At 46.3% G+C, this 17,094-nt stretch overlaps 1 protein-coding gene across 1 annotated transcript in view; it reads left to right on the top strand.

Moving 5' to 3' along the window:
* The window catches only part of Vwa3b (von Willebrand factor A domain containing 3B), a 187,079-nt gene that overhangs the window by 67,574 nt on the left and 102,411 nt on the right, over positions 1–17,094 (top strand). Inside the window, exon 9 of the mRNA XM_026379299.2 lies at positions 14,225–14,412. Coding sequence (XP_026235084.2) covers positions 14,225–14,412 — 188 coding nt within the window. The remainder of the gene's footprint in view (positions 1–14,224; positions 14,413–17,094) is intronic.

Genomic DNA, 17,094 nt, shown 5'->3' with positions numbered 1-17,094 from the left:
TAACGGGATCAGAGAGACACATAAATACACTTGCATGGGACATTCTGAGGAACTTCTAACAATTTTCCACTGAAAGGAGACCTGCCGATAACTAGTAAGTCTGTGGGAGGGGTCAGTTGGTCCCAGGTGAGTGAATCTCCGCAACGTGGATCAGGGACACAATCCCGCCGGCCACCGCTGAACTGCAGCGAACATAGGAACCTACTGGGCCCCGCAGGCCTGAGTCCCTGAACTGACTCTAGTGGCTTGGTGCTAGGATCCACACTCCTAACACCCCACCCCACCCCCAGCCCGTTCGGAGCAAAGCGGACCAGGGACACAACCCCGCCGGCCGGCCACGGGCGGCGGCCAGACTGGGCCCCGCAGGCTTGAGTCTGTGAACGGCCTCTGGCGGTCCAGCAATAGGATCCACATTCCTACCACCCCACCCCCAGCCGGCTCGGTGCATCGCAGATCAGGGACACAATCCCGCCGGCCGCCGCTGAACTGCAGCGAACATAGGAACCTACTGGGCCCCGCAGGCCTGAGTCTGTGAACTGACTCTAGCGGCTTGGTGCTAGGATCCACACTCCTAACACCCCACCCCACCCCCAGCCAGTTCGGAGCAAAGCGGACCAGGGACACAATCCCGCCGGCCGCGGGCGGCGGCCAGACTGGGCCCCACAGGCTTGAGTCTGTGAACGGCCTCCGGGGGTCCAGCAATAGGATCCACATTCCTACCGCCCCACCCCACCCCCAGCCGGCTTGGAGGCGGCCAGACCAGACTCCGCAGGCCTGAGTCTGTGAACTGCCTCTAGCGGTTTGGCGCTAGGACTTTGGCAGCGCTTAGTGCTGAGTTCCAGCTTTGAGACAGAGGAGAGAAGCGGTCCAGTTGGGTTCCAGACACCGGTCGGACCACAGAGGAGGACAGCAGCCGCCATTTCGGAGAGATGATGTAATCATCCCCATGTTCTATTGATCTCAGCTCATCCAGCGACGGAACAGGTGATTTCAGGCTGGTAGTTGCCTGCGTCTAGCAGACAGATTTCTTGCTCAGGCTCGGGACTGGGGATCTTGTGGAGAATACTCCTAGAGGCTCATGCCTGGCAAGGCGTGTACCGGGCACTGAGCAGCTGGATTCTGGTTCCCGGGGCTAACCTGGCCCAGGTCTGAGGAAACTGCGGAGACTGCCGGTGGAGGCCAGCTCCAAGTGGAGCGTGCGCTGAGCTAGGGGCGACTGGGTTCTGACTCCCGGAACAGTTTTGGCCTGGGGCTAGGGAACCCGTGGGGGTCGCTCGCTGGAGCCAGCTCCCAGCGGAGAGTGTATCGAGATAGGAGAGGCGGGGTTCTGGCTACCGAAGCTGCTTTGACCCAAGGCTAGGGAACCAGCGGTGTCTGCTTCTCAGTCAGGGTCCTGTTGGGTGCTGTGGGGGCAGAGTGGAGCTTCCACCTGCACCCAGAGCAGGCCAAGTGACCCGCCGGTGTGGTAGCATGACACCCCAAACGCAGCTGGGTCTGAAGAGAGTAGCCGCCCACGCCTAGGATAGGACCAGCGGCCCCGCGAAGCGGTAGCCAAGTAACCTCATTTGGAGTAGGGGCTGTGCAGAGCGGGCAGGCAGACCTGCGGCCCACTGGCAAGACAGGCCAGGTAGCTTGCCAGAGTGGTGGACACGTAACACCGAGGCAGTTGCGTCACACTGGTTGGAGTGGGGGCGGAGCAGGGTCGCCGCCCGGGTCCGGAGGGGGCCCAGCGACCCGTTGGAGAGGTAGTCAGGTACTCCCATTGGGAGTGGGGGCTGTGCAGAACTGTGACCCACCGGCCTAGAAGTATGCCAGCGTGGTAGACTCGTCACACCAATTGGAGTGGGGACCCAGCAGAGCCGCCACCCACATCCAGATCAGGACCTACGACCCCAGGGCGTGGTAGTTACGTTACCACAATTGGAGTGGGGGCAGAGCAAAGCCGCCTCCTGTGCCCGCAGGGGGGGCAGACCTGTGACCGATCAGCGTGATAGACAGACCACCATAATTAGAGGAGGAGCACAGCCACTACCCACCCTGCAAGGGAGACTTTCCAACTATACAAGAGCAACATAAATAAATAGGGGGTAAATTTCAAAAACACAACAGTTGCACCAAGCAGAAAGAAACGCCAGCAGTATGAAAAGACAAGGAAAGAAAGGACCACAAGCAATGCAGGTCAACTCAACTTTAGAAGAGGTAATAGCTGCAACAGATGGAATATCAGATAAAGAGTTCAGGATATATATGCTTCAGATGATCTGGAGTCTCAAGGAAGACATGAGACAGCAAAATCAGACAATGAAAGATCACATTGACAAACAAATCCAGGAAGTAAAAGATCAATTTCACAGGGAGATAGAAGTAATAAAAAACAAACAAATAGAAATTCTAGAAATGCAGGAAACAATAAACCAACTTAAAAACTCAATTGAGAATACTACCAGCAGAGTAGATCACTTAGAAGAGAGAACATCAGACAATGAAGACAAAGTATTTCAGCTGGAAAAGAACATAGACAGCTCAGCAAGTCTGCTAAGAAACCATGAGCAGAACATCCAAGAATTATGGGACAATATCAAAAGACCAAATTTAAGAGTCATTGGGATACAGGAAGGCACAGAGCTCCATGCCAAAGGAATAAACAGTCTATTCAGTGAAATAATACGAGAAAACTTCCCAGAATTGAAGATTGAGACAGAATCCCAAATCCTAGAAGCCTACAGGACGCCGAATGTGCAAAATCATAAGAGATCCACACCTAGACACATTATAATGAAGATGTCCAACATACAGAATAAGGAGAGAATTTTAAAAGCTGCAAGAGAAAGAAAGCAGATTACATTTAGGGGTAAACCAATCAGGATAACAGCTGATCTCTCAACACAGACTCTGAAAGCTAGAAGATCCTGGAATAACATATTTCAAACACTGAAAGACAATGGGCTCCAACCAAGAATCGTGTATCCGGCGAAATTAAGCTTCAGGTTAGAAGATGAAATTAAAACCTTCCACGATAAACAAAAGTTAAAAGAATTCGCAGCTAGAAAACCATCTCTTCAAAAAATCCTTGGCAAAACATTACAGGAAGAGGAAATGGAAACTAACATTGATAACCAACAATGGGAGGTAGGTCAGTAAAGGGGGGAAAGTAGTCAAAGAGGATAACAAATCAGGTTTAGTAACATCAATAAACAATTATGGATAGAAGAACAAACCACATCTCAATAATAACCCTAAATGTTAATGGCTTAAACTCACCAATTAAGAGACACAGGCTAGTAGAATGGATCACAAAACAAGACCCAACAATATGCTGTCTACAGGAGACGCATTTGATAGGAAAAGATATACATAGACTGAAGGTGAAAGGTTGGGAAAAAGCATATCACTCATATGGACCGCGGAAACAAGCAGGAGTGTCCATACTCATATCTAATAAAATAGATTTCAAGCCAAAGACAATCAAAAGGGATAAAGAAGGACACTTCATACTGCTCAAGGGAACCATACACCAACAAGACATAACAATCATAAATATATATGCCCCAAATAATGGTGCAGCCGTGTTCATCAAGCAAACTCTTCTCAAGTTCAAGAGTCTAATAGACCACCATACAATAATCATGGGAGACTTCAACACACCTCTCTCACCACTGGACAGATCTTCCAAACAAAAGTTAAATAAGGAAACTATAGAACTCAATAACACAATTAACAACCTAGACTTAATTGACATATATAGACTATACCACCCAACATCAAGTAGTTACACTTTTTTTTCAGCAGCACATGGAACCTTCTCAAAAATAGACCATATACTATGTCACAGGGCAACTCTTAGACAATACAAAGGGGTAGAGATAATACCATGCATCTTATCTGATCATAATGGAATGAAACTGAAAATCAATGATAAAAGAAGAAAGGAAAAATCAAGCATCACCTGGAGAATGAACAACAGGTTGCTGAGTGATCAATGGGTTTTAGAAGACATCAAGGAGGAAATTAAAAAATTCCTAGAGTTAAATGAAAACACAGACACAACATATCGGAATCTATGGGACACATTGAAAGCAGTTCTAAGAGGAAAATTCATTGCTTGGAGTTCATTCCTCAAAAAAAGAAAAAACCAACAAATAAATGATCTCATACTTCATCTCAAAATCCTAGAAAAAGAAGAGCAAAACAACAGCAAAAGAAGTAGAAGGCAAGAAATAATTAAAATCAGAGCTGAAATTAATGAAATTGAAACAAAAGAAACTATTGAAAAAATTGACAAAACTAAAAGCTGGTTCTTTGAAAAAATAAATAAAATTGACAGACCCTTAGCCATACTAACGAAGAGAAGAAGAGAGAGAACCCAAATTACTAGCATACGGGATGAAAAAGGCAATATCACAACAGACACTTCAGAAATACAGAAGATAATCAGAAATTACTTTGAATCCTTATACTCCAATAAAATAGAAGATAGTGAAGGCATAGATAAATTCCTTGAGTCTTATGATCTGCCCAGATTGAGCCAGGAGGATATAGACAACCTAAACAGACCAATAACAATAGAGGAAATAGAAGAAACCATCAAAAGACTACCAACTAAGAAAAGCCCAGGACCGGATGGGTATACAGCAGAGTTTTACAAAACCTTTAAAGAGGAACTAACACCAATACTTTTCAAGCTATTTCAGGAAATAGAAAAAGAGGGAGAACTTCCAAATTCATTCTACGAGGCCAACATCACCCTGATTCCGAAACCAGACAAAGATACTTCAAAGAAAGAAAACTACAGACCAATATCTCTAATGAACCTTGATGCAAAAATCCTCAATAAAATTCTGGCGAATCGGATTCAAATACATATCAAAAAAATTATACACCATGATCAAGTAGGATTCATCCCTGGTATGCAAGGTTGGTTCAATATACGGAAATCAATAAATGTTATCCACCACATCAATAGACTTAAAATTAAGAACCATATGATCATCTCGATAGATGCAGAAAAAGCATTCGACAAAGTACAGCATCCCTTTATGTTCAAAACTCTGGAAAAATTAGGGATAACTGGATCGTACCTCAACATTGTAAAAGCAATCTATGATAAGCCACAGGCCAGCATCATTCTGAATGGAGAAAAATTGAAGGCATTCCCTCTAAGATCTGGTACAAGACAGGGATGCCCTCTCTCACCACTTCTGTTCAACATAGTCCTCGAGACACTGGCCAGAGCAATTAGGCAGACGAAAGAAATTAAAGGCATAAAAATAGGAAAAGAAGAACTTAAATTATCACTATTTGCAGATGATATGATCCTATACCTAGCAGACCCAAAAGGGTCTACAAAGAAGCTATTAGAGCTAATAAATGAATTCAGCAAAGTGGCAGGATATAAGATCAACACGCATAAATCAAAGGCATTCCTGTATATCAGCGACAAATCCTCTGAAACGGAAATGAGGACAACTACTCCATTCACAATATCCCCCCAAAAAATAAAATACTTGGGAATCAGCCTAACAAAAGAGGTGAAAGATTTATACAATGAAAATTACAGAACCCTAAAGAAAGACATAGAAGAAGACCTTAGAAGATGGAAAAATATACCCTGCTCATGGATAGGCAGAACCAACATCATCAAAATGGCGATATTACCAAAAGTCCTATATAAGTTCAATGCAATGCCAATCAAAATCCCAACAGCATATCTTGTAGAAATCGATAAAAGAATCAGGAAATTCATATGGAATAATAAAAGACCCAGAATAGCAAAAACAATACTAAGCAGGAAGTGTGAATCAGGCGGTATAGCGATACCAGACTTCAAACTATACTACAGAGCAATAGTAACTAAAACAGCATGGTACTGGTACCAAAACAGGCGGGTGGACCAATGGTACAGAATAGAGGACACAGTAACCAATCCACAAAACTACAACTATCTTATTTTTGATAAAGGGGCTAAAAGCATGCAATGGAGGAAGGATAGCATCTTCAACAAATGGTGCTGGGAAAACTGGAAATCCATTTGCACCAAAATGAATCTGAATCCCTATCTCTCGCCATGCACAAAAGTTAACTCAAAATGGATCAAGGAGCTTGATATTAAACCAGAGACATGGCATCTGATAGAAGAAAAAGTTGGTTATGATCTGCACGCTGTGGGATCGGGCTCCAAATTCCTCAATAGGACACCCATAGCGCTAGAGTTAACAAACAGAATCAACAAATGGGACTTACTCAAACTAAAAAGTTTTTTCTCAGCAAAAGAAACAATAAGAGAGATAAACAGGGAGCCTACATCCGTAAGTGCTGGAGAGGATGCGGGGAAAAGGGCACTCTTGTTCATTGCTGGTGGGACTGCAAATTGGTGCAGCCAATTTGGAAAGCAGTATGGAGATTTCTCGGAAAGCTGGGAATGGAACCGCCATTCGACCCAGCTATTCCCCTTCTCGGTCTATTCCCTAAAGCCCTAACAAGAGCATGCTACAGGGACACTGCTACATCGATGTTCATAGCAGCTCAATTCACGATAGCAAGACTGTGGAACCAGCCTAGATGCCCTTCAATAGATGAATGGATAAAAAAAATGTGGCATTTATATACTATGGAGTATTATTCTGCATTAAAAAATGACAAAATCATAGAGTTTGGAGGGAAATGGATGGCATTAGAGCAGATTATGCTAAGTGAAGCTAGTCAATCTTTAAAAAACAAATACCAAATGACTCCTTTGATATAAGGGGAGTAAACAAGGACAGGGTAGGGACGAAGAGCTTGAGAAGAAGATTTACATTAAACAGGGATAAGAGGTGGGAGGGAAAGGGAGTGAGAAGGGAAATTGCATGGAAATGGAAGGCGATCCTTAGGGTTATACAAAATGTCATATAAGAGGAAAGGAGGGGTAAGACAAGATAATACAAATGGAAGAAAGGATGTACAGTAGAAGGGGTAGAGAGAGAAAAGGGGAGGGGAGGGGAGGGGAGGGGAGGGGAGGGGGGAAAAAAAAAAGAAAAAAAAATCATTTGGGCTACTGGGTGGAAGACACATTGGAGAGAAGAAGGCAAATAAGGATTGGGGAAGAGAGTTAGATGTAATTTAGATGAGACATGATGACATCCTAGGATGGGGGGTAGAATGTGAAGAAGATGATCCGTGGACAGGTGTGAGGGTCGTTGAATTGGCAAGACTCCAGAGTGAAGGAGATGGAGGAGTCAAAAGTAAGTTCCTTGGTGCCATCCACCAAGCAGAGAAAGAGCTGGAGGAGGACCAGGCTAAGGGGAAGAGGATGAAGTTGGTTTGGACCTACTGAGACCAAAGCATCCTTCAGAGACCCAGCGGAGAAGTAAGGGAGGCAAGGAACCATGCCAGCCTGCAATTCAGATGCCCGAGTAACGCACCAACGGGCTGAAGTGAACATGCGTGGTATAAAGGTGAACAGGGCACATCAAGTGATGATCTCATGTTTCTAATCTTTGACCCCAAGATTTTTTTTTTCATTCTGATATGCATAGAAAAGAATGTACCATTTGAGTTTTCAATTCCATACCAGTAGTGGATGCCCAACCAGGTCATTAGAAAAAGACTCTCCCATTAACACAATGACTTGAAAGCAAAATGTGAGAGCAGAACAGACTGCTTGACAGAGCACTTGTACATGGCTGCCTTCCCAAGACGTCTCCTCCCTTTGCTGAAACAGGACTGCAGAGGAGATCTGGGCAGAATGAGTTCTGGTCACAGCTAGTTTCTTTTACAACCAGAAGCATCTTACACACGGGCCACAGTGCTCACACTTCAATACAATAATAGTGTCTCCCAGAATTCACATTTTCCTCCAGCATGGCTTTATACCTTGAAACCGCCTTCATAGTCCAGTGAATATTGACAAGGCTGATTAATAAAGCAAGAAGTGAGAGTGTGAGACAGGATCAAGATGATATTGACTCAAACATGCATGGGTAATGAAGTCTGTATCTCCCCGACTGAAAATACACACAGAAAAATATCTGCATTAGAGTCGCCTGTAATGCTTCCACAACTCAGAATTAAGACTCAATTTTTTTTTCCCCAACATAGGAGAGCTGGCCACTTAGAATTTTATTGATTTGACGTATTTAGTTTAGCAAAGATATTGGGATGCAATGATTCCAGGCATGATGTAATGCCAAAGTTAAAATCATGTTAAAAAGTGATTACAGAAAAGGATAACAAATCCAATAAGTAGTTATATTCAGTATTTTTGAGTCTCTTAATTATGAAAACACTAAAAAATGTGTAGGTGGAAATAGCAGTTAAAGATCTCTGGGAATTCTCTCCTCCATAAAAGCAATGAGGACATTGTTAATTTGGAAATTCATCTGGAAACTAACTGAAAGTATGCAGTCATCTGAGGAGTGTTTGGCCAAGGAAAGTGACTGAATCTCAGTAATGACATCAAGCTTATGGCATTTTAATTTCCCCTATTTATACTCCCCCTTTCTAGCACTTCACTAAATGCGAAGATAAACATCTGTGATCCTGGTGAGAATCAGTAGCCCAGCAGCCATAGAGGGGGGCAACCTGGGGCTGGAGTTCCTTCTGGGTCTTATTCTTAGGGAATTCTCATGATTTGACCTGTGTGCTCATTATTCGGAAGATGCCATTTGCAAACCATCTTTATTTGACCTGACTGAGAGCTTGCCCAGTGGGAAAAGCCTGGGGGGAAATTGTCAAAAACACCGAGAGGTAACTGATTAGCTTCCTGGCTGCCTGAGGCTGTGGACAACAGTTAAAATAAACAGTAGGCTAGACTAAAAGCACAAGGGAGAAGCTGGGGCTGAGTTCTATCAGAAGAACTCTGACATGGAATCTAGAAGACCATGCACAGAAACTGACAAGCTGTTCCTAAATTCATATAGAAATGCAAGAGACACATAATAGCCAAAAACGATCTTGGGGAAAAAAAAAAAACCAAACCAAAGTTGGAGGACAAAGTACTACAAAGATATAATAATGAAGACGGTGAATTACTGGCATAAATATAGATGTAGATTAATGAAATAAGATTGAGATTACAGAAGTAAATCCACACATTTATTGTCAATTGATTTTTGACAAGGGTGCCAAGATGTTTCAATGGGGAAAGAATAATCTGTCAATAAATGGTGCTGGGACAGTTGGATATTTATACCCCAAAAATGTACTTGGGCTCCAACTCCTACCATATACAAAAATTTAACTCAAGGTAGATCAAAGACCTCAGTAGAAAAACTAAAAAACTTGTAGAAGAAAACCTAGGTGCAGTTTATGGTGTTAGGTTAGGTAATGATTCCTTGTCATGACAAATTGGGGAAACTATGGAGCACTCTTTACAACAGCAAGCAAAGAAACAAATAAGCAAATTGGAGCCAAAAATATTTACAAAGTTTTAGACTTCAGTGGACACTGTCAAGAAAGAGAAAGGACAACACTCATAATGGAAATATTTGTAAACTGTATGTATAATACGACTCTAGATCCAAGACAGATCAAGAACTCTTACAACGCAACAATAAAAAGACCAACAACCAATCCTCTCTGCTGACCTGTGAATTTCACTCAGTTTAAATTTCCCAAATGCCATTTTTTTTTCACTTCTTAATCTCAATGTGTCCACATTGTACCAGACATCTGGAATTTGCCTGCCTATCTTGCCATCTCCTGGCTATTTTTAAAGGAATAGTTGCTCAAGGTACAAATACTTTCAATTTATTTCAAATGTCCATTGAACTGTGGCTTTTTAAATTCTTCTGCACTCCGTTAGTGGTTTCTTCTCAGTCTTCACGGGGGTTGGATGCCACCTGACTATGGCTCTTCATTGCTCAGCAGCCGTCAGCAGGTGCTGTAGACTTTGAGTCTTTGGATGGGCCTTAGATCCTCTTCCAGGTCCTTTCCATTCCTGGTACTTTAAGTTCTGCTGCTTCCTGTTTGGCCTTGGTCCTCACGTATACAGACCCAGGGGCGCCCCCAAAATTTTACCAGAGTCTCCTCAGTGAATTAATTGGTTTTGTAGAATATGGCTGTGTTACTGCTGTGGAAAGTCCTCCAAAGCTCGTGTATTGGAAGCACGATCCCTGATACAGTCAGGTTCAGAAGTGGGACTTTTAGGCCATGAGTAGGGCTCTGATCTCATCAGTGGCTTAATCTATTTGCTGGATTAATCCACTGACGGTTGAAAGGGCTGCTGGGAGGGGAGGTAGAGCTGGAGGAAGTACATAGACCTCAGACTATACTTGGTCCCTGGATCTCTCTCCTTCTCTGTGTCCCTCTCCTTCTTGGCTGCCATGAGCCGAGCAGCTCTCCTCTACCATGCCCTTCTGCCATGATTCTGTGCTCAATGGTGTTGGCTGGCCATGGACTGAATCCTCTGAAACCGTGAGCCATTAATGAACAACTTTCCTCCTCTAAGTTATTCTTGTTGGGTATTTTGGTCACAGTGATGCAAAACTGAGTGATACAGTTCTCTTCCTCCATCTCCTCTGTCCTCCTTTTCCGAGATGCTCTGAAGTCCAGCACGTATGCCCAGCACATGGTTTTCAGCAAGTGCAGAGTCACAGAAAATATCAGGCCATAAGTATGGCTCAGGGACTGGCTGCTCTCTCGTGCCCTGCTGTCACCACCTGTCTCTGGGCTTCTGACCGGGCTGGGCTTGCTCTCACCTTCAGAGGACCCTTGTCCCTGCAGCTGCTGTCTGTCGAGCTGGCTCACAGCAGACACCATACCCATCTTACCAGCAGGTGGGACCCAGCTTCCCATACCGGAGAGCAACTGTCTTTCTCCCCACCTCCCAGCAGCCCTCAATCCTGTTTTCCTTCTCTCCTCCTTCGCTTCCTTCCACTTCTTTCTCAGCTTTCTTACGGCATCATCTTCCTGTGCCTTCCTGTCACGGTGGCCAAAGGTGTGGTCAGTGTCTAGTGGCACCTGTGACTGGTAGGGGTGTTGGACACTGTGTCCTCTGATGTGGTCTATAAAATACAAAAGCATTTGGGAATCCTGCTTGGGTGGAGCCTCCTTGCCCATTCCCAGAAAAAAAAAAAAAAAAAAGGTTTAGAAAAGACCTGTGACCAAGAAACCCTTAAAAGTTGATTTTCAAGTTCCTCAAACTTTCTGCGTAATGCACCTTGTTTCTGAGTAGCAGCCGCGCAGCCACCGGCACGTGTGGGAAATGGTGTTGGTGGATCCTGGTGTTGCCCCCAGCAGTGGCTGAGGCTGCTCCCCAGTCTGGAGCTCTAGTCTATTCATCTGGTGATAGTGTCCTTGAAAGGCCCTGGACCTTGTGTGTCAGGAATGAGGGGCCAGACAAGTAGCTCTCTACGGGGGAGGATGGGGGAGGGCAGTCATGGGGTAGTAAGCCCTCCATACCTGTAGGCCCCCAGGGAACTGTGCCTTGCTATAGGTGAAAGAAGGATGGACCAGGGAGAGGGAGAGAGAGAGGGAGAGTAAAGGGGAGAGTGAGGGGGAGAGAGAGGGGGAGGGAGGGGGAGAGGGAGGGGAGGGAGGGGGAGAGGGAGGGGAGGGAAGGGGAGAGGGAGGGGAGGGAGGGGGAGAGGGAGGGGAGGGAGGGGGAGAGGGAGGGGAGGGGGAGGGGGAGAGGGGCTGGGGGAAGTAGGATGGAGGGACCAGCGAGTGCTGTGGTGTGACAGGCTCTGCCATCTGCTCCCCTTGCCCATCACTGCCAGGAAATCTCAAGCAATCTGTCAGGTGGGAGAGGAGAGCCCGCACTGCCTCTGCTGTGAGCTTGGGGGCTCCGTGGGGGAGGATCCATGTGACACTTTTAATTAAGAAAACTGCAGGGGAATGGAAAGGCCCCCTCAGTAAGTGACGCCAATGACCAGCTGACACCCTGCCCCTCCCTTCCTGGGGAAAGTGAGGCTCGGCCACTAATTGGTCTAATTAGCCCTGAAAAGGGGAGATTTCTCTCACTTCTTTCCTCCTGACCCCGGCTGGGAGCATCCGGGTTCTTTGTTGTGATTGATCAGTGGCCCATTCTCTCCTTGTTGGGGGTCTTCACCTGAACCCCTCCTTGGGGTGGTTAATTGGGACTCTGAATCCTGCCCTCAAGGGGCTGCACCCCCTGGTCCCCAGGAGATCCAGGAGTTCCACATGAGTCTTTGGCTCCTTCAGAACCCTGGCAAGGACTGGTTTGGACGTGTTTTTAGGAAGTTCTTTTCACGGGAAACTTGAATTCAGGCTTGAAGCGCTCCCTCATCTTTTAAAAAGAAGACAACCCAAAACAGAGGAGGCATGTGTCGCCATAGAAACAACTGAATGAGAATTGTATTTCCTACCACATCTATCCATCAGGAGAGAGGGGAGGAGGAAAGGAATCTGTCTCTGCTACCAGAGAAGAAAGAGGGAAACCCGGGTCTTACAAATCAGGACTGGGTCAGGGGCTGGGGGACCCTCCAGAGAGTTGGTGCCCGAGGAGTGGGGGTGTTGTGCCCCTTGTATAGAATCCAGGTCTCCTTTCTCCTGTCCCTTCCTCCCACCCTGCCTACTGGGTGACCAAAAGGCCGCAAGAGTGCCAACCAGGAGGTGCTGGCTTGCGTTGTAAAATATGGTCCTTCCCTCCCCTGGAGGCCGTGGGAGTGCTATGACCCACTCCCTTTTCTTTGAGGCCACCTGTCCTTGCCCCTGTCTCAAGAGGAGACCAGAGACTGGCAATGTAATTAACAGTTATTGAGAGAGGACCGCCATGGAGAGGCTCCTTCCTCTCTTGGGCTGCGTCCTGGGGCTGAGGAGAGGTTGGGAGGGAATCCCCGGAAGGCCAGACTGCGCTCCCTGACAAGGAAGGGAGAGATGGCCCTGGGGTGGAAGGGCACCAGGAGTGTTCAGGGTGCTGCTCAACGGGGCTTTCGATGCTAGTTTGGTATAAAGTTCAAAAGCCCAAATCAGCTTCTTTGACAAGTTCCAACTCCAACAGACTTCAGAGTGAAATCTTTCAAAGGCATTCTATTAAAATGTGAGGACCTGGCTTGGATGCAGTGTTCATGGGCAGCTCCAATTATTGACGGATAATTGCCTTTAAAGTGTTTTATTTCTTTGAATCTCCTGCTAATGATGTAGCCCCTTATGTACAGCAAAGAGTATGTGTGGGTAGTATTTTATTTCCCTAACAGCGCAACTATTTAATTGCAATCAGTGCTTTGTATCCTCAGGTTCTTCATCTGCAAATTCAACCAACAAGGGACCAAAAACATTTGGAAAAAAGTTGTGTCTGTGCTGAACATGTGCAGATAGTTCCCTTGTCATTATTCCCTGAACAAGACAGCCTGACAACCATTCACCCAGCTCTGATATTGTATTAGTTATGATAAGCCACGTAGGGATGACTTAAAGGACAAGGGAGGATGTGCCCACGTTCTATGCAAATAGGCACCATTTTGTAGGACAGACGTGCGCATCTACAGACTTCAGTATACCAATCCCCTGCATATGCCGAGGGAACAACTGTACAGATAGCTTCTGGAATCCACAAAGGGACTGTGCCTGGAGTTGGAAATATTTGGTAATTGACAAATTCTGGGTTTTTGGGGATTTGTGAGCCTCAGGAAAGTTGTCCTATCTATAGCTCCAGGCATCAGGGCTGACTTATGAGGCTTCTGAGATACCAGAGCCGAGGACCATGTTCTTAGTAGGGACAAATTCCCCCCAGGGCAGTGGACTTCATGCGAAGCATCCTGCCAGCCGTAGCATGTTGACAGACTTCACCTCTCCGCAGGCTGTGTATCCCTACTTCTCTTTTCCCCCTCATTAAATTACTGCAACAGACTCAGAAATGCCTAGCAGATACGAACTTCCATCTGCAGGTGAAGACATCTGCCAAAGTTCAAAAGGTCAAGTGGGGTGTCCCATTTAAATTTGAGCAAGTAGCCCAAGCTAGTAGGTGACAAGGCCAGGACTTGAACCCACAGACTCTGACCCCAAGTATACGCTCTCCTGACACAAGGCCCTGGTCTCATGCAGCTCCACCCAGGCACCAGGCCAGTCGACTTCAGTAGAGGAGGAAATGAGATGAGAGGTCTTGGGTTCCTGCTGTCCAGTCTTGGGTACTGACCCTCTGCCAGTCCTGCTTTGGACAGCTGCTTTCCCGAAATGAAGCGTGGCTAACAGAGGCACGTCCCAGCCTGGTGCGCAGGAAGCTGGGGGTGTGACCTGAAGGGTCTGTGTGGAATGAATGGCTCATGAACTGTGATTCCCAAAACAGAGTCAGGAGTGGAGAGTGAGTCGAATCCAGAAGACACCTGGGACTCCAAGAAGTGGCTCCAAAAATATGGTCTGAAGGCCCAGAAGCTGTCGTTTTACCACGTCCTTGCGGACTGCTCCTTCCGCCATGCTGATGGAGTCATTGAGATAAAAGCCAAACCGGAGAACGAGTCCCTGCAGACCAGTGCGGTAGGTGAAGTGAACTTGGGGCGGGGGGGGGGGGGGGGGGGCGCTGTGGAATTCCCATGGGACCCTAGCAGATCAGAAGCCCAGGGCAGGGCCACATTGAAAGGCAGCCAGGAGGGAAATCAGCTTCTGTTTCCAGGAAGAAAGAGGTTCCTTCTGTTTCCTGCCCTATTCTTCTCTAAGTGGTACCCCGAGGCAGAGATCTTGTCTGGGAAGGGTTTCTGGTAGTCTTAGTCTGTTTCCTGTTGGTGTAACAGGATACCTGACGCTGGGTACTTTATAAAGAAAAGGGGTTTATTTAGGTCACAGTTTTGGAGGCTACAAGCCCCATATCAGGCAGCCTCTTCTTCTTGGCTTCTGGGGAGGGTCCTCTGGCTGCATCCCAACATGGCAGAGAAGTGGAAAGGGAAATGGACATACGTAGAAGGGGGCCAGGTTCTCCACTTTACAACAGGCGGCCGACGAGGATGCTAACTCACTCTGTAAGACCAGCATTAATCCCCTTCAGAGGCAGTACGTACCCCCATGACCTTCCAAGAGAGCCCCTCCTTAAAGGTTCCACTACCTCTCAACACTGCCACACTAGGGACCAAGCTTCCAGCACACAGACCCTTGGGGGACACGCTCCAACCATTTCCAAACCAGAACACTAGACACATGAATTATGGATGAGCCACTGGCTGGGCCTGCAGAAATTCAGGCATTAGAGTCTGAATTATTCAACATGATGTCAAAAGAGAGGACTTGCAGTCTCCCACATTGAAGGGAAAGAAGCAACTGCGGGTGGGTACTCCAAAGCAGGCATTTCAGTGGTTCTTGACTTTTCACTCTCTCAAAGGTGCATGATTCCTGTGACTACCAGCCAGCACATAATGGATTCCCAGTAAATATAAAATCACTTTCTCCAAAGGGTTGTGGCCCCAGATGAGTGTGTATGGAGAACGTTGAAAGCTGTAGTTCCATGGTGCTGAGTGGTTCTCATGGAAACAGAGCTTCTCACGGTGCCTGACTCTGGCTCCCAGTGGAAGGATCATCTCGTTCACAGCGGTTTCCACGCTCTAGCATCACACAGGGGAGCCAGTAGGTCTGAGTGGAGCCCCAGGATTTGCATCAACAATGTCTTCATTTGTTTTGTGTTACCAAATACCTGAGGCTGAGGAATTTATAAAGAAAAGAGGTCTATTTATCTTACAGTTCTTCAGATCAAAGAGCATGGTGCTGGCACCTGCTTGGTTTCTGGTGAGGTCCTCACACTGTGTCAATTCATGGCAGAAAAGAAGGAAAGTGGGTGCAGGTGGAATAGCACCCATTTGAGAGACTGAGGGGTAGCTGCCTCTTTATGGCAATTCACTCCAGGGGTCAATAACCCAGTTCTCAGAGAGTTCATCCCACAAGAAAAACCCAATCTCTCTTAACAACCTCTTACAGGCCCTCACCTCCCTACACCACCACCTTGGGGACCCAGTCTCAACGTGGTGGGGATGAGCCATATTCAAACCTTGCAAATGACAGTCTCCAGAGGGCCCTGAAGCCACTGGTCCGGGGACTGCACTTTGAGAAATAGCCACATGTAGAAAAGGAACCAAAAGACTTGAGATCAAAAGTTTACAAGTACAGAAAGACTTAAGAAGTGTCCCAATATGAAAGAAAATCAGGATAAATTGAGCCTTCCAGATTCTTCAAACCTGAGGAAAAGCCATTTTAGGAGGTGCTGAAGTCCCAGGTCCACACCAAGAGGCAAGAGTCAAATGCCAACCAGAGCAGACCTGCTGGTCACTCAGCTCCAGGGAGCCCAGTGGGGAGGGAATCAACGCCCTCCTCAAACACAGTGTGGAGGCTCTGCTTGACATCAGGGTCATCGCTGAGACCTACGTGGATCCAGGCAGGGGAGACTCCCGTCTCTGACGTGTGTTGTGTGGCTGACCACTGGGCCCCGGGAAGGGCCGTTTCCCTCCAGCCGCTTCAGCCTCACCAAGTTGTGTCCTTGTCCTCTTGCTGCCGCGTGCTTACAACAAACTGCAGGAGAAAAATATGAAGTTTAAATTAGAAAAATGCAGAATGCAATTGAATTAGAAAAATGCAGAATGCAAGACCTGTTTCCTGGCGTCTCCTAGGATGCAGCGTCATTGCTGCCTTGCAGGGAAGATCTCATTTGTGTGCCCCAGCACAGTTTTCTAGTTTAATAGACATTATTCAGTCAGTAATGATCAGGAAATTATATATAACTAAATTTCCATTTTAGAAATACATTAGACCCTGGATATTTAAAAACTATTAATCCCTGTTGATTTGGGCTGTGGTCCACGATGAACCGTGACCACGCGCTAGGCCTAGAGCTAGCTCTAGGACCCATATCTTCCTTACTGTTTCTTGACAATTTAAATGACATTTTAGGGGGTCAGCTTGAAGAATTTGCCTTATAAAAGGGGTCTTTTGCCTCAATTTTTTTGTGTGCTAATAATAACATGGCAAAGGTTGAGAATGATAGAGTATAGCTCTTCTTTTCCACAAACACCGATTTTGGAAAATATCCACATATAATGATGTTGATATTGGGGGGGGAAAGGACAGTTCTACTTCTAGTATTTAGACTATGAGTCCCCAAAATGAATTCAGCCCTAAAATTGGGATGTGGATAAAGCAGATAGAAGCTGTGTCTGCCCCGTGGGCTCTGCCTCTGTTTCT

Source organism: Urocitellus parryii, chromosome 12 (assembly GCF_045843805.1).
Source record: "Urocitellus parryii isolate mUroPar1 chromosome 12, mUroPar1.hap1, whole genome shotgun sequence".
In the NCBI taxonomy this organism is placed as follows: domain Eukaryota; kingdom Metazoa; phylum Chordata; class Mammalia; order Rodentia; family Sciuridae; genus Urocitellus; species Urocitellus parryii.
Note: the sequence above shows the minus strand (reverse complement) of the source record. Positions and strands in the feature narration are given on the sequence as shown.